Source organism: Vulpes lagopus, chromosome 7 (genome assembly GCF_018345385.1).
Source record: "Vulpes lagopus strain Blue_001 chromosome 7, ASM1834538v1, whole genome shotgun sequence".
NCBI classification, from domain to species: domain Eukaryota; kingdom Metazoa; phylum Chordata; class Mammalia; order Carnivora; family Canidae; genus Vulpes; species Vulpes lagopus.
The window spans coordinates 109000804-109015467 of NC_054830.1; the positions used below are offsets into that span (position 1 = coordinate 109000804).

General features: G+C 51.4%; 1 protein-coding gene across 1 annotated transcript; it reads left to right on the forward strand.

The window, feature by feature from the left end:
• The first annotated feature begins 9523 nt into the window (after positions 1-9523).
• TIFAB (TIFA inhibitor) lies at positions 9524-12999 on the forward strand. The gene is made up of 2 exons (XM_041763798.1): positions 9524-9826; positions 11904-12999. Exon 2 carries the CDS (start codon positions 11923-11925, stop codon positions 12514-12516), a length of 594 nt encoding a protein of 197 aa, XP_041619732.1. The 5' UTR covers positions 9524-9826; positions 11904-11922; the 3' UTR covers positions 12517-12999.
• The last annotated feature ends 1665 nt before the right edge of the window (positions 13000-14664 follow it).

The following is a 14664-nucleotide window of genomic DNA, read 5'->3' on the forward strand; positions in this document are numbered from 1 at the left end:
AGGAACGGGGGAGGGAGGGACGGAAAGGCAGGTTGGGGCTGGCATTTGCCAAGCCAGGGCCCTGTTATGTTAGTCAGGTTCCCAGGTTTCCAGGCAGGTCAGATCCTGGCTCGTACTAAACACTCACAAAGGCCTGCCAAGGTGGAACGGACAGCCCCTGGGCTTTATTTAAAGGTGTTGGAGGCATCCCATGGTCTACAGGAAGCCCGTCAGCACTGAGGTTTGCCTCTGAATGGCTGAATCACAGTGGTCCTGGGCCTCAAGTGGAAACCCGGGTCTTTGTGCTGAGGGGCCCAGAGGGGAGTATGTGCCCCTCCCAGGGATGGGTCTGCCGGTGGCCGGCAGAGGCCAACACCGATGGCGTGGATGCTCTGAGTCAATGGCCACCAAACAGAAAGAGCCGTGTACTAGGCCACTGGGTGACAACTTCACCAGGCCTCGTTGGTGATTTACGCTTCATGAGGTGACACGGTCCCAGGGAGCCTCTGGAAAACCACTTGGAGAGAGAGCTCTGTTGGCAGGATTTCTCATTTTCTCATCACTTTTCCATTTTCATGATATAGTGCCCCCCTGGGGCCAAGGGAAAGGGAACATGCTTTTTATATTATATTAGTGGCCATGTGGAAAAGACATATTTCCCACAACATTCGGTTCAGAACGAAGACGCACATTTGCAAAGCATATGTGAAAAATGTCATGCGTGAAGGGTATGAAATATCTGTTGTCATGGCTGGGGCTAGTTTTGTGAAATATCATAGGACAGGGAGAATAATTTTAAGAGTGAGAAGCCCCTGGGGAGAACGTGAGCTGCTGGTCTTAAGGACACCTTCACAAAGCAAGGCACCAGACAGTGCTTAGGAAGGAGGAGGGCATGGTGAGGCTGTATATTCCTGTTTGCTTGTACCTGCATAAAGAATATCTGGAGGTGTGTACAGGCCACTCATTACAGCAGTTACCTGACGGGAGTCTGAGACAGACTTTTCAACTCAGCCTCCATTTATCTTTTCAAAAACTGTGTGAACTCTGTGAATCCACTGCTTTTTCAAAACATTACATGAAAACAAGACAAACAAAAAGCCTTTCACTTTGTGAGCCTGCATCTCAGAACAGAACTAGAACATTTGGAGAAATATTGCATATTTTGTCTGGAAAAAAAGTCTCAGAATCTAAACCACCTCCCTCTCGCCGTGAACCTGAGCAAGACCTCTGGGTTTGGAACTATCCAGATTTTACAGCTGGATGCTGCAGCCCCTTTCTCTGATGGTCCCAGGGGCACTGACTGCATGTGCTTTATGAGAGGCCGTGGTTGGACCCTCATAAATAGGACATTCAACAGGACAGCAGAGACAGGAAAACAAGCTAAGTGACAAAGGCCAACATGTCACATCAACCAGCCTTGGGGGCTTTGACAGGGTCAAGGGAGAGAATTGGAGGGGCAGAGCCAGGAGGAGCTGTGAGCCATGATGAGAGCAGTACCCCAAGAGCTTATGCGGAGGGCTGAGGAAGTAGCAGCCTTCTCATTCTCTTGTGGTTCTCCTGACATCCGGCTCTTTCAAACTTCTAAGTGAGCTTTTGCTTGTGCGCAGCACCCTCTTGGGACATCTGAGCCTCCTTATTAACTTCGCCAACTCCTGCTGTTTCTCCAAGACCCATTCTTGGCATCATCCGCTTAAGGAAGCCCTCCTTATACCCTCCAGGCTGGTCTTGGACCTTGTTGGAACTCCAACAAGGGAAGGTCTTCATGCTTCCCTTCTGGGTCTCCCTGGCTGGAACTTGTCTGAGGGTCTGTCTCCTGCGCTAACCTGGGTATCCATGAGGTGGGGGTTGTCTCCTGTGCTTGGCTAGTGCGAAGCCCACCCAAGGCTGGGTGCAGAGGAGGCCGGTTCACCCTGGGCCCAGCCTCTTCCTTGGGAAGAGGTCCAGAATCCCCACTTGGAAACACAAACAATCTGGAACTTGGCTCTGGAACCATGCCATGGTCAGGGTCCTAAAGCGAGCAAGTCTGCGAAGCTTCTGTTCTGTTCTGTGTGTAGAGACAGCTATTAGTCCCTATGGGCAAAGAGCACATGTACACATGGGGGTGGTCCAGGAGCTCCAAAGTCTGGGGAGACTACTGCCAAGGCCCTCACTTTTTGGAAGTTTCCATGGTCTCATTTTTTTTGGTCCCAGATTGAAATGCAGGTCATGTGGGATCTGTCACCTACTCCAGGGTGGGTTTTCTGAATGTCACTGGTTTTGAAATTCCAATAGGTATTAAACTGGTAAAGGAGAATTAAAAGCAGACAATTTAATTTTGCAAAACAAATCCACAGAAATTGCTAGAGGCCCTTTCCTTTGTTTTGACAAAATCAAGCCAGATTGCACTACCCATGGTGATGGCAGCTTCCTGAGGTGGCATCTGAGGCTCACAGCTTCAGAGCTGGGCCGGGTTATTTTTCTTGGCCCCAGAAGCCTCCATGATATAGCATTCTTCCCAGGAAATTTGAGTCCTCCTCCAGCTCACGATGACTATTCCAAAAGCGGGAGGTGACTTGAGGTGGTAGAGGTGGTAGGGGCGAGTGGACACCCAGTGTGGGCAGCACAGGGCCCTTGAATTCCCACTTCTGGTGGCAGTCCACACAGTGGGGATCAATTTTCCTTGTGGGTATTGGCCAACAGTTGAAAGAATCAACCTTCTAGGAAGAATTTTAAATTATGACCAAATGGAAAAGTTTTGCAATGCTTTGAACCTCTAGGTTTAGTGTGTCTACTGTACTGAGGGCTCAGAATTTGGCTCATGGGCTCTGAATCTGGGGCCCAAACCCATAAAAACTAGTGCACAGTGGAGGCTGTCTGGCTACAGCTTTGTTTAGAAACTCATGGTAACAAAATCATAGCACTAACACTAACCCTTGCCCTTAAAATCTGTGACGCCAGGATAATCAGGAAAGAACAGAGAGCAAGGGCATAGGATCCAGTTTACAGGCAGGAAATGATGGACTCGGGTGCCTGGCAACTCACAGCCTGGATGATTCATCGATCTTCCCACTAACACCTCCATGAGATTCATATCGTCAGGAAAAATCCTGTACTGCTGACAGTGTGCTGTGTTATTTCAAAGGAGGAGTATTTCTACTCAATGATATAAAGATGAGAACACAGAACTAACAAAAACTCCAAGGTCAGTTTGAGTGCTTTTTGTTTTGTGTTATCAAGGTATATAAACGTTGTGGTATTTTATTCCACCTGATATGGTCAAATATGGTACATTGTCACCATTAATCAGGAATCTTATCTTTAAATAACTCTTTGTAGGAAAACTGCAAATTCACAAGAATTTGGACCCTGACCTTAGATGGTATACGAAAACTATCTCAAAATGGGTTAAAGACCTAAATGTAAGACCTAAAACTCCACGACTCTTAGAGGAAAAGCATTCTGATACTGGATTTTGCAATAATGATTTAGGTATGACACTAAAAACACAGGCAAGAGGTAAGAATAGGTACACTGGATTACATCAAAATTTAAAACCCTGCATCAAAGGATCAGTCAACAGAGAGAAAAGGCAACCTCATGGAATGGGAGAGAGTATTTGTAAATCCTCTATCTAATGAGGGGTTAGTATCCAGAATATGTAAAGAATGCCTACAACTGGACACCTGGGCAGCTCAGGGGTTGAGCAGCTGCCTTCAGCTCAGGGCATGACCCCAGGGTCCTGGGATCAAATCCCACATCAGGCACCTTGCATGGAGCCTGCTTCTCCCTCTGCCTCTGTCTCTGCCTCTCTCTCTGTGTCTCTCACGATTAAATAAATAAAATATTTTTAAAAAGAATACCTACAACTTAATAACAGGAAAACAACTCAACTTAAAAATGGGCAAAAGACTTAATAGACATTTTTTTTTAGAGAAGATATACAAATGTTCAACAGCACATGAAAAGATATTCAACTTCACTCATTATCAGGGAAATGCAAATCAAAACCACAAGGATATTATCACCTCACATTCATTAGGATGGCTACTGTTAAAAAAAATCAGAAAATGACAAATGTTGGCAACCAACAATATGGAGAAATCGGAATCTTGTGTGTTGTCGGGGAAGGGTGTACAATGGTGCAGCCACTATGGCCACTATAGTGGTTGCTCAAAATATTAAACAAAAACTTACCATACAACCCAGCAAGTCCACTTCTGAGAATATATCCAAAGGAACTGAAAACGAGGGATCAAATAGATATTTCTACAGCATATTCACAGTAGCATTATTCACAATAGCCAGAAGGTGGAAGGAAGAAACGCAAGTGTCCATTGACAGAATGGATAAACAGAATGTGGTATATACAATGGAGTATTGTTCAGCCTTAAAAAGGAATGACATTCGGATACCTACTACAACATGGATGAACTCTGTTAAAGGAAATAAACCAGTGACCAAAGGGCAAATACTGTCTGACTCCACTTAACGAGGCATCTAGAATAGTCATAGAAACAAGTAGAATGGTGGTTGGTTGCCAGGGGCTGAAAAGAAGGGGATGTGGGGGAGGCTTTTCATTGGTTTAGAGAGTTTCAGTTCTGCAAGATGAAAAGGTTCTGAGATTAGTTGCACAACAATGTGAATATACTTAACACGATGAACTGTGCATTTAACATGATTAAAATGGTAAATTTTATATATTGTACGTTTTACCACAATTTAAAGACAGATAACTATTTGCAGAGGGAGAGCTGTTTTCTTCTCCCTCCTGTTGCTATCAGATCTGAACAGAGTATTTCTAGGCACCAGGAACCACCTAAATTCCCACACAGAGGTTTTTTTCATGGCATGTTAAAAGTCTGCCTTTGAAGACACGCTAATTTCAAAATACACTTTATTCCTTAACGTTAGTTAAAAGTATTTATGCTAGGCTTTTACCTCACTTAATTAAAAACAAAAAGCCCATGTTTGATGTGTGTTATGCTGTGTTTGAGGCCGTCTTTGCTAGCCAGATGCATCCTCTAAATAAGAGCAAGCTGTGTTCCATTCGGGTTCTTTTTTTTTTTTTTTTTTTTTTAGATTTTTATAATTTATTTATTCATGAGAGACAGAGAAAGAGAGAGAGAGGCAGAGACACAGGCAGAGGGAGAAGCAGGCTCCCTACAGGGGGCCCGACCCAGGAGTCCATCTCAGGATCCCAGGATCACAACCTGAGCCAAAGGCGAATGCTCAACCACTGAGCCACCCAGGTGCCCCCATACAGTTCTTGACTGAAACAGAAAGCAGCCCCAGGCAAATCTTTCTGATCAAACATAAGTTGCCCCCTCTTAAAGTTTAAATGAAGATGATGGCTAGAGGGCACGCATGATAATCTCCATTCTCTAGATGAGGACACTGAGTCCCAGAAAGGAAGGGAAAAGAAAGGAAGGGAAGGGGAAGAGAGAAGGGGGGAAGAGAGAAGGGGGGAAGGGAGGGGAGGGGAGGGGAGGGGAAGGGAAGGTGACTTGCCCCTGAGTGTGTCCACAGCAAAGCCAAGGCTGGCTCCCAATCAGGGCTCCCTTCCTGCCCGTTGGCCCTCTGCTGCTCTGGATGCTGTGAGGTGAAGGTGGAGGGAGCGAAGGCTGGCCAAGACCCAGGCCACCGCCTCCTTCCCCTAGTGACCCAAGGGATGGCCGTTTAGCTCAATGTAGAAAAAGGTCAAAAGTACAAGATAACTTCTGGGCTTACTAGTGCCGGCTCTGTGTGGCCTGACCACCTTATCCAACGGTAAGATCCAAGAAGGACTCAGAATACCCAGGCACTTGACCCCAGGCCTGCCTCAGGCATTGGTCAGGGCTCCAGGATTTAGCCCCTAAGTAAATCCTTATTATCGGGTTTAGCAATAAGTAAAATCAACATATATTAAGCATTTAGCACAATTATGAAATTAGGCTTAGCAGTGACCCCTGGAGTAGAGAGGGAGTGTGGGCCGGAATGGCGGCAGCTCCTGAGCTGCTGCTTCTCACCATTTCCCTCTCCTCTGAAGATGGAGGCCTCCCTGCCTCGAGTGGCCAGCCCAGCCTCCATGTGGAGGCCCAGCCAGCACTCTGGGTGGAGAGCAAGTGGCCAGGGCACCCCTGAGAGCCACTTGCTTCCCACCAGGGCTCGGGCCAGGAGACTAGTAGAGCTGGCCAAACCCTGCAAGATCACTCGGAGAGGACTCCCTAAATGGTTAACCTGTCAGACCCACCATTACCTTGCAGTTATCATTTTATTAGCCCAGAGCTTGGGGGAGGCGGGGGCAAAGTCATTTGTAGAAACTGGGTACTGACTCCCACTTTCCTCTGCAGGCATCATCTCAGATCCCCCAGTGTAGGGTCAGCAGAAGCTCCCCTCCTCCAGGAGGCCTTCCCTGGAGTCCCCTTCCCCCCGCAGGTTAGACTCCCCTCCTGGCATACATGGTTCTGTGCGTCCCTTCTCGCAGCACCCACCTCGATGAGTTACAGGTGTTCTTTTTCCTACCTGAGAGCTCAGTCAGCAGCAGTCATGACGGTGGGAATGACCTACTACGTGTATGCTATGTGCAGAGTACCAGTCACTACAAACATAGTACTCCATCCACATTTCCCCTGCCATGCGCACACGGGGTCCTGGGCTGTGCCCGTGGCCTGCATTGCCTCTGTCGGATTCCCACTCCCCTGGCTGCAGTGTCACTCCAGTTTCCGGTCAGGAAGCCTGGCTCCTCATCCCTGCTGTGCTGGGCGCCAAGTCCGTGCTCTGGAGCAGGCCCCAACCCTTAGGAGCCCGCCTGCCCCGCAGCCGTCCTGCAAGCACTGCTCCGCAGGCCTCGGGCTGGGCTTCCTGCTCTATCTCCGCCCTCAGGGAGTTGTCCTCTGGCGGCCTTTGCTGCTGATTCACCTTGGGCCACTGCAGGGAGTTTTGAGTGGGAGAAGCAAGGGCTGTCTCCCCTTGCCACCGGGCCTCCCTCATGCCCTCCTCCCCAGCGGCCCCATGAATGACGCCTCCACCCTTTCACCACCCTCCCGTTCCCCCTGGGGAGCAGGCCGCTGGTTCCACGGGTGCCGCCACCTGGTGGTCACGGGCCACCACGACCCAGGGGGTGGCTGCACACAGGCTTGGCTGGCTGGAAGCTGGCCCCCCTCTCCGAAGAGCGCACTGCCAGCCGGCCAGCTGGAGCACACCTGCAGAAGGCAGGCCATCTGGACTCCAGAGAATGACGCCTAGGAGGCTCTGCAGCTCCGATTAGGCCCCAGGGCGCCGCCGAGGGGGTGCGAGTCCTAGTTCTGCTGCGTGTCACATTCGAGACCTTGGGCTGGGCGACTGATCCCTGTGAGCCTCAGCTTCCTTGTCTGTGGAAGAGGCAGCCTTGTCCTCCTGTGTTGGGGCCCTAACCTGCAGGGTCTTCCTAGAGCACCCCTTTAACTTCATTATCATTTAAAAAGGAATTTATGTTAAATTCATGCAAATGAGGTATTCAACTCCACATTCTGTTCCTGTTAAGCGAGAGGTGGTGCCTTCTGAGAATTCGAGAATTCGAGAATTCGGAAGCCCCTCTCACCAGAGCTGTCTCACGCTCCTCTGCTGTTAAGGCTGCTACCCCAAGCGGCTCTCGTGCACCAGTTGCCTACCCCGTTTTTGGCACTTGGTGCACATCACATTTAGCCATCGCACAACAACCAACTATCCCGATTTCACAGGTAGGAATAAGGTTCAGAGAGGCCGAGTTACTGGTTTGTGGTCATGCACTTGCTGTAAGAAGGAACCAAGCCTCACGCCAGACTCTGTCTGACACCAGAATCCTCACCTGCCCACCATCATAGAAAGCTCTGGAAGCTGTTCTGGCCCTGCATTCTCCAAGCAGCACATGACAGGGACATTTGTTCACTGATGGACACTCCTCAAGGTCCCAACAACAACTAGGGAAGGCCCTTCCAGCTAAGGGGGCCAGGAAGAGTGAAACCAGCACCCCCACTCCCGCTGCTCTCATTCTCCCCTCAGGGGACTGCCAGCCAGGGACTGGCAGGACTTTGGCAGGACTTCCAGGTCACTTTCAGAAGCTGCAGATGGAGCAGGACTTCCTCGTCCTGGACCCTGGCTGTTTCAGTTCTCTTTTCCTGGAAACTGATCTGAACCAGTTTACTGAGGGCACTGAAATCATGAACGCATCTCTTCTGCCCACCTCCTCTCCCATGCCAGGGCTGCGAGCGTGGACATGGCCCAGCTCTCAATGAAACATGATTGCAGGGTGCAGCGGCGACGCAGTGTCCCATCTCCAAGGGAGGAAAACTAAGGTCCAAAGAGGGGCTAGGACTCACCCAAGGTCACATGCCAGGCTTCTGCCTGTGGCCCGGCTTCTGCCTGTGGTCCACTATCTTGGGTTCCCAACAGGGATGCTGACATCCTGTGTGGATCCCGATGGGAACAGGCCTCCCCCACTTACCTGGCCCAGCCCTGTGCATGCTGGGGCTTAGACACACAGTGGAGAAGACAGACTACGGGGAGGCAGTCTGAGGCTGACGCTTGGTTCCCTCCAGGGGCACACACATGTCTCGGCTCTGGGGAGCTGGTTTCCTGGGGGGAACCCCAGATGTGGTGTCACACTGGCTGGGACACATAGGGATACTTGACTGTTTCCAGATTTTCCTATTGTCCTTCTTAGTTACTAAGCAGCCAACTAGAGTCTGAATGCTCAGAAGAGAGAAAGCGGGCTAGGCGCTGAGGAGTGCCTAGAGGGGCTGAGCCCCCAGGGTGTGGCCTGCTGAGATCTCTGTGGCTACAAGGGTCACCCATGAGGAGTGGGTAGGCAGCGGGTCTGGGACAGTGAGGGAGATTGGGGTACCTACATGCTGTGCCACCTATATATCCTCCAAGAGTCCCCAGGATAGTCTGGGTTTGATGGAAAAAAGAGAAAGGATTGTAAGCTAATTTGTTCTGGCGCCTTGGGCCTGGCACTCCCCCTCTTAGGGCCTCGACTGCCCCCTATATAAGATGGGCACATGTCTCTTGCCAGCTCTGTGGATGCAGTGAGGACAGTATGAACACTGATGGACGATGCAGACTTGTGCCACATGAAGGGTTACACCATGGTGACCCTGGGTCACTTCCAGGGTGGTGAGGGCCCACAGTGCTGGGCAAGCATCCATCTTGGTCTCTCCAAGGCTGCCCTGGAAGGCCAGCAGAGCCCAGGAAGGGGGCGGGGTAGAAAAGATGGCCTTTCTGCTGTCTTGGAAGAGAGGCTGCCCACTGTGAGCAGCCATTACTCCCATCCCCTGAGGCCCTGCCCTTTCTGACACACTCAATGGCCTGCTCTGTTGCCCACTCATAGCTCCCTTGGTCACTCCTGGTCCAGCCAGAATGCTGTCCTCACAGTCTCCCATGTATGTGGGTTGCCCTCATTGGCTCTCTATTCAAAAAGCTTCTAGTTTCTAATAGGCCTGGGATTCCTTCACCCCACCCTATGGGCAGGGGAGAAGAGGAACTCTAGACCAGCTGGCAGCTACCAGCTACCAGCTACCAGACACTGCTCTCAAGGACCCTGGGGACTGGCTACTGACATGGGCAGCACTGAAACCCAGCAGGGAACCCCCCTCCCCCCACCAGGGGCCTCTGCTAATAAGGATCCCAGGCTGAGGTTTCTCAACCTCTCAGCTTTGGGGTTGCACTTCTGCAATGGGAAATTGTACTTCCATTTTCTTTCCTAAAGGGAAAAAGAGAACAACAAAACCAATGAATGGTGTGACACATCACATCCCTGCACCGCAGCCGTGACTGCCAACCCCAGACACACCCCGGCCCAGACCCACTTGCCCCTGAGAGCTCACAGCTGGAGTAGCAGATGCAGGTGTGCCCCTGGCACACCCCTGGCAAGGTAGGTGAAGGTCGGGGGGACTGGAGCCACAGCCAGGGTAGAGGGCCTGGTGGGACAAGGAGAAGAGACCCTGCAGGCTCTTCACCAGGCGCCCGTCTCAGTATCTTCCTATCGTCTCATCTCAGAAACATCCCTGGGAGGGCTGCTTTCTGCTTCCCAGAAAAACTGGGGGAGTGGGGTCCTCTAGACATGAGAGGGCCTCGTCAGGGGCTCTGCCCTGGTGGGGGATTTCTGTCAGTGCTGGGGTGCTCAGTGGAGCAGAGAGTAACAGCTCATGAGCAGCAGAGAACACTTATTTCTGGAGGATTCTCTCAAGGTCCCTGTGGCATGGGGTCAGGCCCCAGAAGTGAACTCTGAGTTTCTGGCCAGGCTTGAGGACCTAGATACCTGCTCAGCTGTCCCAGGCCCAGTTCACCTTTTGTACCTCGGGAGGAGATGGGATGTGGGATGGAGACACATGTATGTCTGTGCTTTAGGGAAGTGGGGGGGGGGTCCTGAGGGGTCTGTCCCTCACTGTCAGAGTGTAAGGTCCTCACCATGAGCCTACTTAACCCAAAAGGTAGAAGGGGCAGAGGGCCTGGGACTCAGACTGCCTGTGACAGGACCCGGCTCTTATTTGCAGCATCCCAACATCTGATTTCACAGGATTTTCATGTGTGTGAGCATCTCCTCATTTAACCATTTGGCAAATATACCCCCAGACAGATACTGTGGCCAGGCCTCGTTTGCACAGGGCAGTGGGACACAGGACAGCTCAGACCACAGCCTGCCCCAGGGGCCTCAGAGACAGCAGGAGGAGCAGAGCTCAGGGAAGACAGGACAAGGACCCACATAACTCTGATGTGTAATGAGAAGATAAGCTGAATGGGGGGTGTCCAGAGGAGACTGGAGGCCAGAGAGAAGAAGAGAGCTTCATAAAAGAGGCCACATTTGAACTAGTTCTTTAAAGATGAGCTGTATTTGGGCAGAGTTTGGATGGAAGATGCATTCTTAGCAGAGACAATACTGCAGGCCAAAGCCTGGTGCTGGGAAAGTACACAATTAGTTATTCAAATCCATGCATCTCTTGGTTCCCACTGAAGGAGATGGCAGGTTCTGGACCATATGGGGTTGGGGGATGTGCCAGAGAGTTTATATTCCTCAAATCCATGCAGGAGCAAAGCCAGCTATTGTAAGTAGCCTTACTGCACGTGCCCATGAGATTTCAAAAAGACAAATTACCAGAGGTGAAATTACTGGGACAAAGGATGTGTGCTTTTCACACCGTGGCAGCCTTGTTACGAGGCCCTGCAGAGCCCCTGTCAGTTCTTGAGTGAGATCTCTCCATGCTCTCCACCTTCTTCATCAGGATCTATCTCCTGCCCATCTAGTGAGACATCCATGTCCAAAATGTACTTGGTATAGTGCCAGGCCCATAGAAGCACTCAGAACATGCTAGCTGGTTTTGTTCTTTCTCTGGTCCCCCAGGAGCCAGCTGGGCTTCCCCAGTCTGTCTGTCCATAACCCCTGCTGCTAGAAGCACCTCTCTCCTCCACCAGCTGGGTGTTTTGGAGACCAAGGGCTTGTTCTCCTGTTGCTTGGGCTCATTCCCAGCAGTTGATCAGGGCCTGGCCCAGACGAGGGCTCAGCAGGGGTTTTTGTGTGTTGACTGTTGGATACGAGGAAGGTGTATCCTGTCTGCCTGCCCTTCCCTTCCCACGAAGCAGGGCCAGATTGTCTCCAAATGACAGTAGGCCACCAAAACCACACCATGCAAGCTGGAATGCCTTATACCTTGCAAAGACAAGGACGGGCATACTTATATTACAGAAAAGAAAGCTAAAGCTCAGAGCGGATGAGTGTTAAGTCCTACTCACAGAGCATCTAGAGATGAAGCTGAGGCTACACCCAGTGGGGCTGACCTTCCACACCAACTCCGGCCTTGGCGCCATCCCAACTTGGACAGAATGACCATACCCACCCTCCGTGCTCTGCTCTGTTTTGCTGGATGTGGTTTAGAGCCCCTAAGCTGGGCAAGCATGTCTAGCTCAGGGAGTCACAGCAGTGTCCGGCTCCAACCACGTGTCTCTTGTTCCAGCGTTCCCAGGCTCCCGGCCATGGAGAGGGCCCTCACAGTCCTGCATGTGAGCCTGCATCACCCCACACGGGACCCGGACGCCTTTGCCAAAGTCCCGGCGCAGCTGCAGCATGACACCAGCCCTCTGCTGGTGGGGCGGGGCCCGGATGCCCACCTCCGGCTGCTGCTCCCCCACCTCTCCCGCCGGCACCTGTCGCTGGAGCCCTACCGGGAGGAGGGCAGCACCCTGCTGACCTTCTGCCTAAAGGCCCTAAGCCGCAAGGGCTGCGTGTGGGTCAATGGGCTGACTCTGAGGTTCCTGGAGCAGGTTCCCCTGAGCGTGGTCAACAGGGTCTCCTTCTGCGGCATCCAGATGGTGGTCCGTGTAGAGGGAGGAACTTCCCTGGAGGCTTTTGCCTGCTGCTTCCATCTCAGCCCTTCGCCCCTGATTCACAGGCCCCAGGCTGAGGAGACTGATGAATGGGAAAGCACCTCCCAGGAGCAGCCTCCTCCAAGCCCACGGCTGCAGGCTCCAGAGCACCCGGGGCTGCTCCACGGCCCTTCCCCGGCAAGCCCCGAAGGAGGAACAGAAACACAGCTCCAGAAGGAGCCCTCGGACAGGGTACCCTGCTAGTCCCCTCAGCTGCCCAGGGCAAGCATTGCCTGTCATAGGACTTCAACCCTTGAAGCGACACTGGGCGAGGTCGACAAGCAAGACCTGACCTGTAATGATGAACTGATTTTGCAAACATGAACAGCCTGGGGTGGGGGAGCAGCGTCCCCAGTTACAGCTATGCAAGGTAATGGGAACTTCATATACTTTTAGAGGCCCTGAGGGGTCTGAGAGCCTCGCTCAAGCTTCTCCCCACGTTTCTCCTCTGGTCTGCCTAGGAGTTACTTTATGTTGCTAATTTCGTGAGCTGCTTAAGAGCTGGAGTTTGAGGTTGGGAGAGGAATGTATGGACACATGTAACAATTACGTTTGTGGTAGCTCGGGGTTACCTTGGGCTTTCAAATACCCACAGGCACTTGGGGCTTAGGGAAGCCTGTGTTTAATAAACTGCAAGTATTTCATTAAGCTGGCATACCCAATAGGATTCCCCGATCCCCAGATGGGCTGCATGCACGCCACGTTGTCACGCAGAGGCGGGGGCGGGAAACACAGAAGAGGTGTAAGAGGAAATTGGAAAGGTGGGGGCTCACATTTCTGGAAAGGATGCGGGCAGAGCTCAGGGTCTCCTGGCGGTGGGGAGCTGGGGGCTGGGCCTGCCTGGAAATTCATCATCAGGGTCATCCTCACGTTCCCTCACTGTGTCATTTCTGGATCAAAGCCTTGGTTGATAAGAGGGCAAAGTCTTTAGGGAAAGGTGGCTTCCCAGAGCAGTGGGCTCATTCAGGGCTCATTCTATGACAGGGTGGGGAGGGAGGTTGTGATAGAATTCAGCTCAGCAGTTATTTTACTCAAAGTGGGTCATGTACCTATGAGGGTGGCCTTTCAAAAATAAGGGACAAGTAGTGAGCCAGGCAGGCCAAGGGTGGGACAACTTTATCAATGAACAGGGGAGTTGGGCATAGGCAGCCCCTGTCCATGTCATCCTAGGAGCAGTGGGGGTTTGGAAGTGCCATTTAGAAACAATGTTCACTGTGTAAAGAAGGGAGGGACCCACAAATTCAGGTTGTCGTCATCATCCCAGACTGTACTATAGAATATCTGAGACACTGAGGCCATGATGCCGCCTACTGGCTGGCTCACATCTTCAGGCCTATAACAACGTCCAACAAGGCTTTCAACACTACTTCCCACCCAAGAAGAAAAGCCCCTTTGCACCCAACGCGGGCTGCAAGGAGATTCAGCTGCACTGCAAGGTCCTCCCTGAGCATCCCCCGCCCCCTTGGGGAAGATAGCAGTGGGGAGGACCCAGGCCTCTTCTAGCCTGGGAGGCTTCCTTTCTAATAGGGAATAATGCAAGTGCACTCATATCACAGCCACAAGGCACAGGAGGGCAAGGGCTGTGAGGAAAGGGGGCCATCCAATATTATGAATGGCCCTGGGGGGGGTCCCCAAGTGGTCCTTCACTCAGTCATTCAACAAACTTTCACCAGATGCAATGCAAAGCCCTGGGAACCTGCAGTGAACGAGGCTGACAAAGTCTCTGCCCTCAGAGAGCTTGTGCAGGCTCATGAAGACACCTGTTGAGGAGCAAATCACTTCATCATTTGATCACCACTGTTATTGCTGCTAAAAATATTGTGTTTTCTCTCTCTTCAAGCTGGGGTTGACATTAAGTGGCCTTAATGGCCTTAGTGGCCATTAAGCTGTACCATTAAGTGGCCATGTCTGATGAGCGCTTACTGTGTGCTCAGGACTCTGCTACGTGCTATGTGCCCTGCCCAGCTGAATCCTAAAAACACTAAGAAAGATGATGGTATTAATACATTGCACAGATGAGGAAATTGAGACTTAGAAGGAGTATCTTGCCCAAATTCATGCCACTCACTAGCCCTGTGATCTTGGGCAAGTGACTTAGCCTGCTCTTGTCTCCATTTATCCCTCAGAAAAGGCATAAGATAATAGTACCCATCCATGGTGGTGTTATGATGGTCGTAGGAGGTGGCATATGTAAAGCTCGGAGAGAAGCATCTATCACACAGTAGGCACTTAGTAAAAGTTAGATACCTACCACTGTAAGACCTGAGAGAGGGAACATAACAAGTCCATATCCACGGGCTCACCTAGGATGCATATATGGAGCTAGAGAAGGTTGGAAGCCTGGTAAACTGG

What these genes read in the sequence shown, in the direction of transcription:
- TIFAB (XM_041763798.1), top strand. Translation starts at nt 11,923, where the DNA reads ATGGAGAGGGCCCTCACAGTCCTGCATGTGAGCCTGCATCACCCCACA.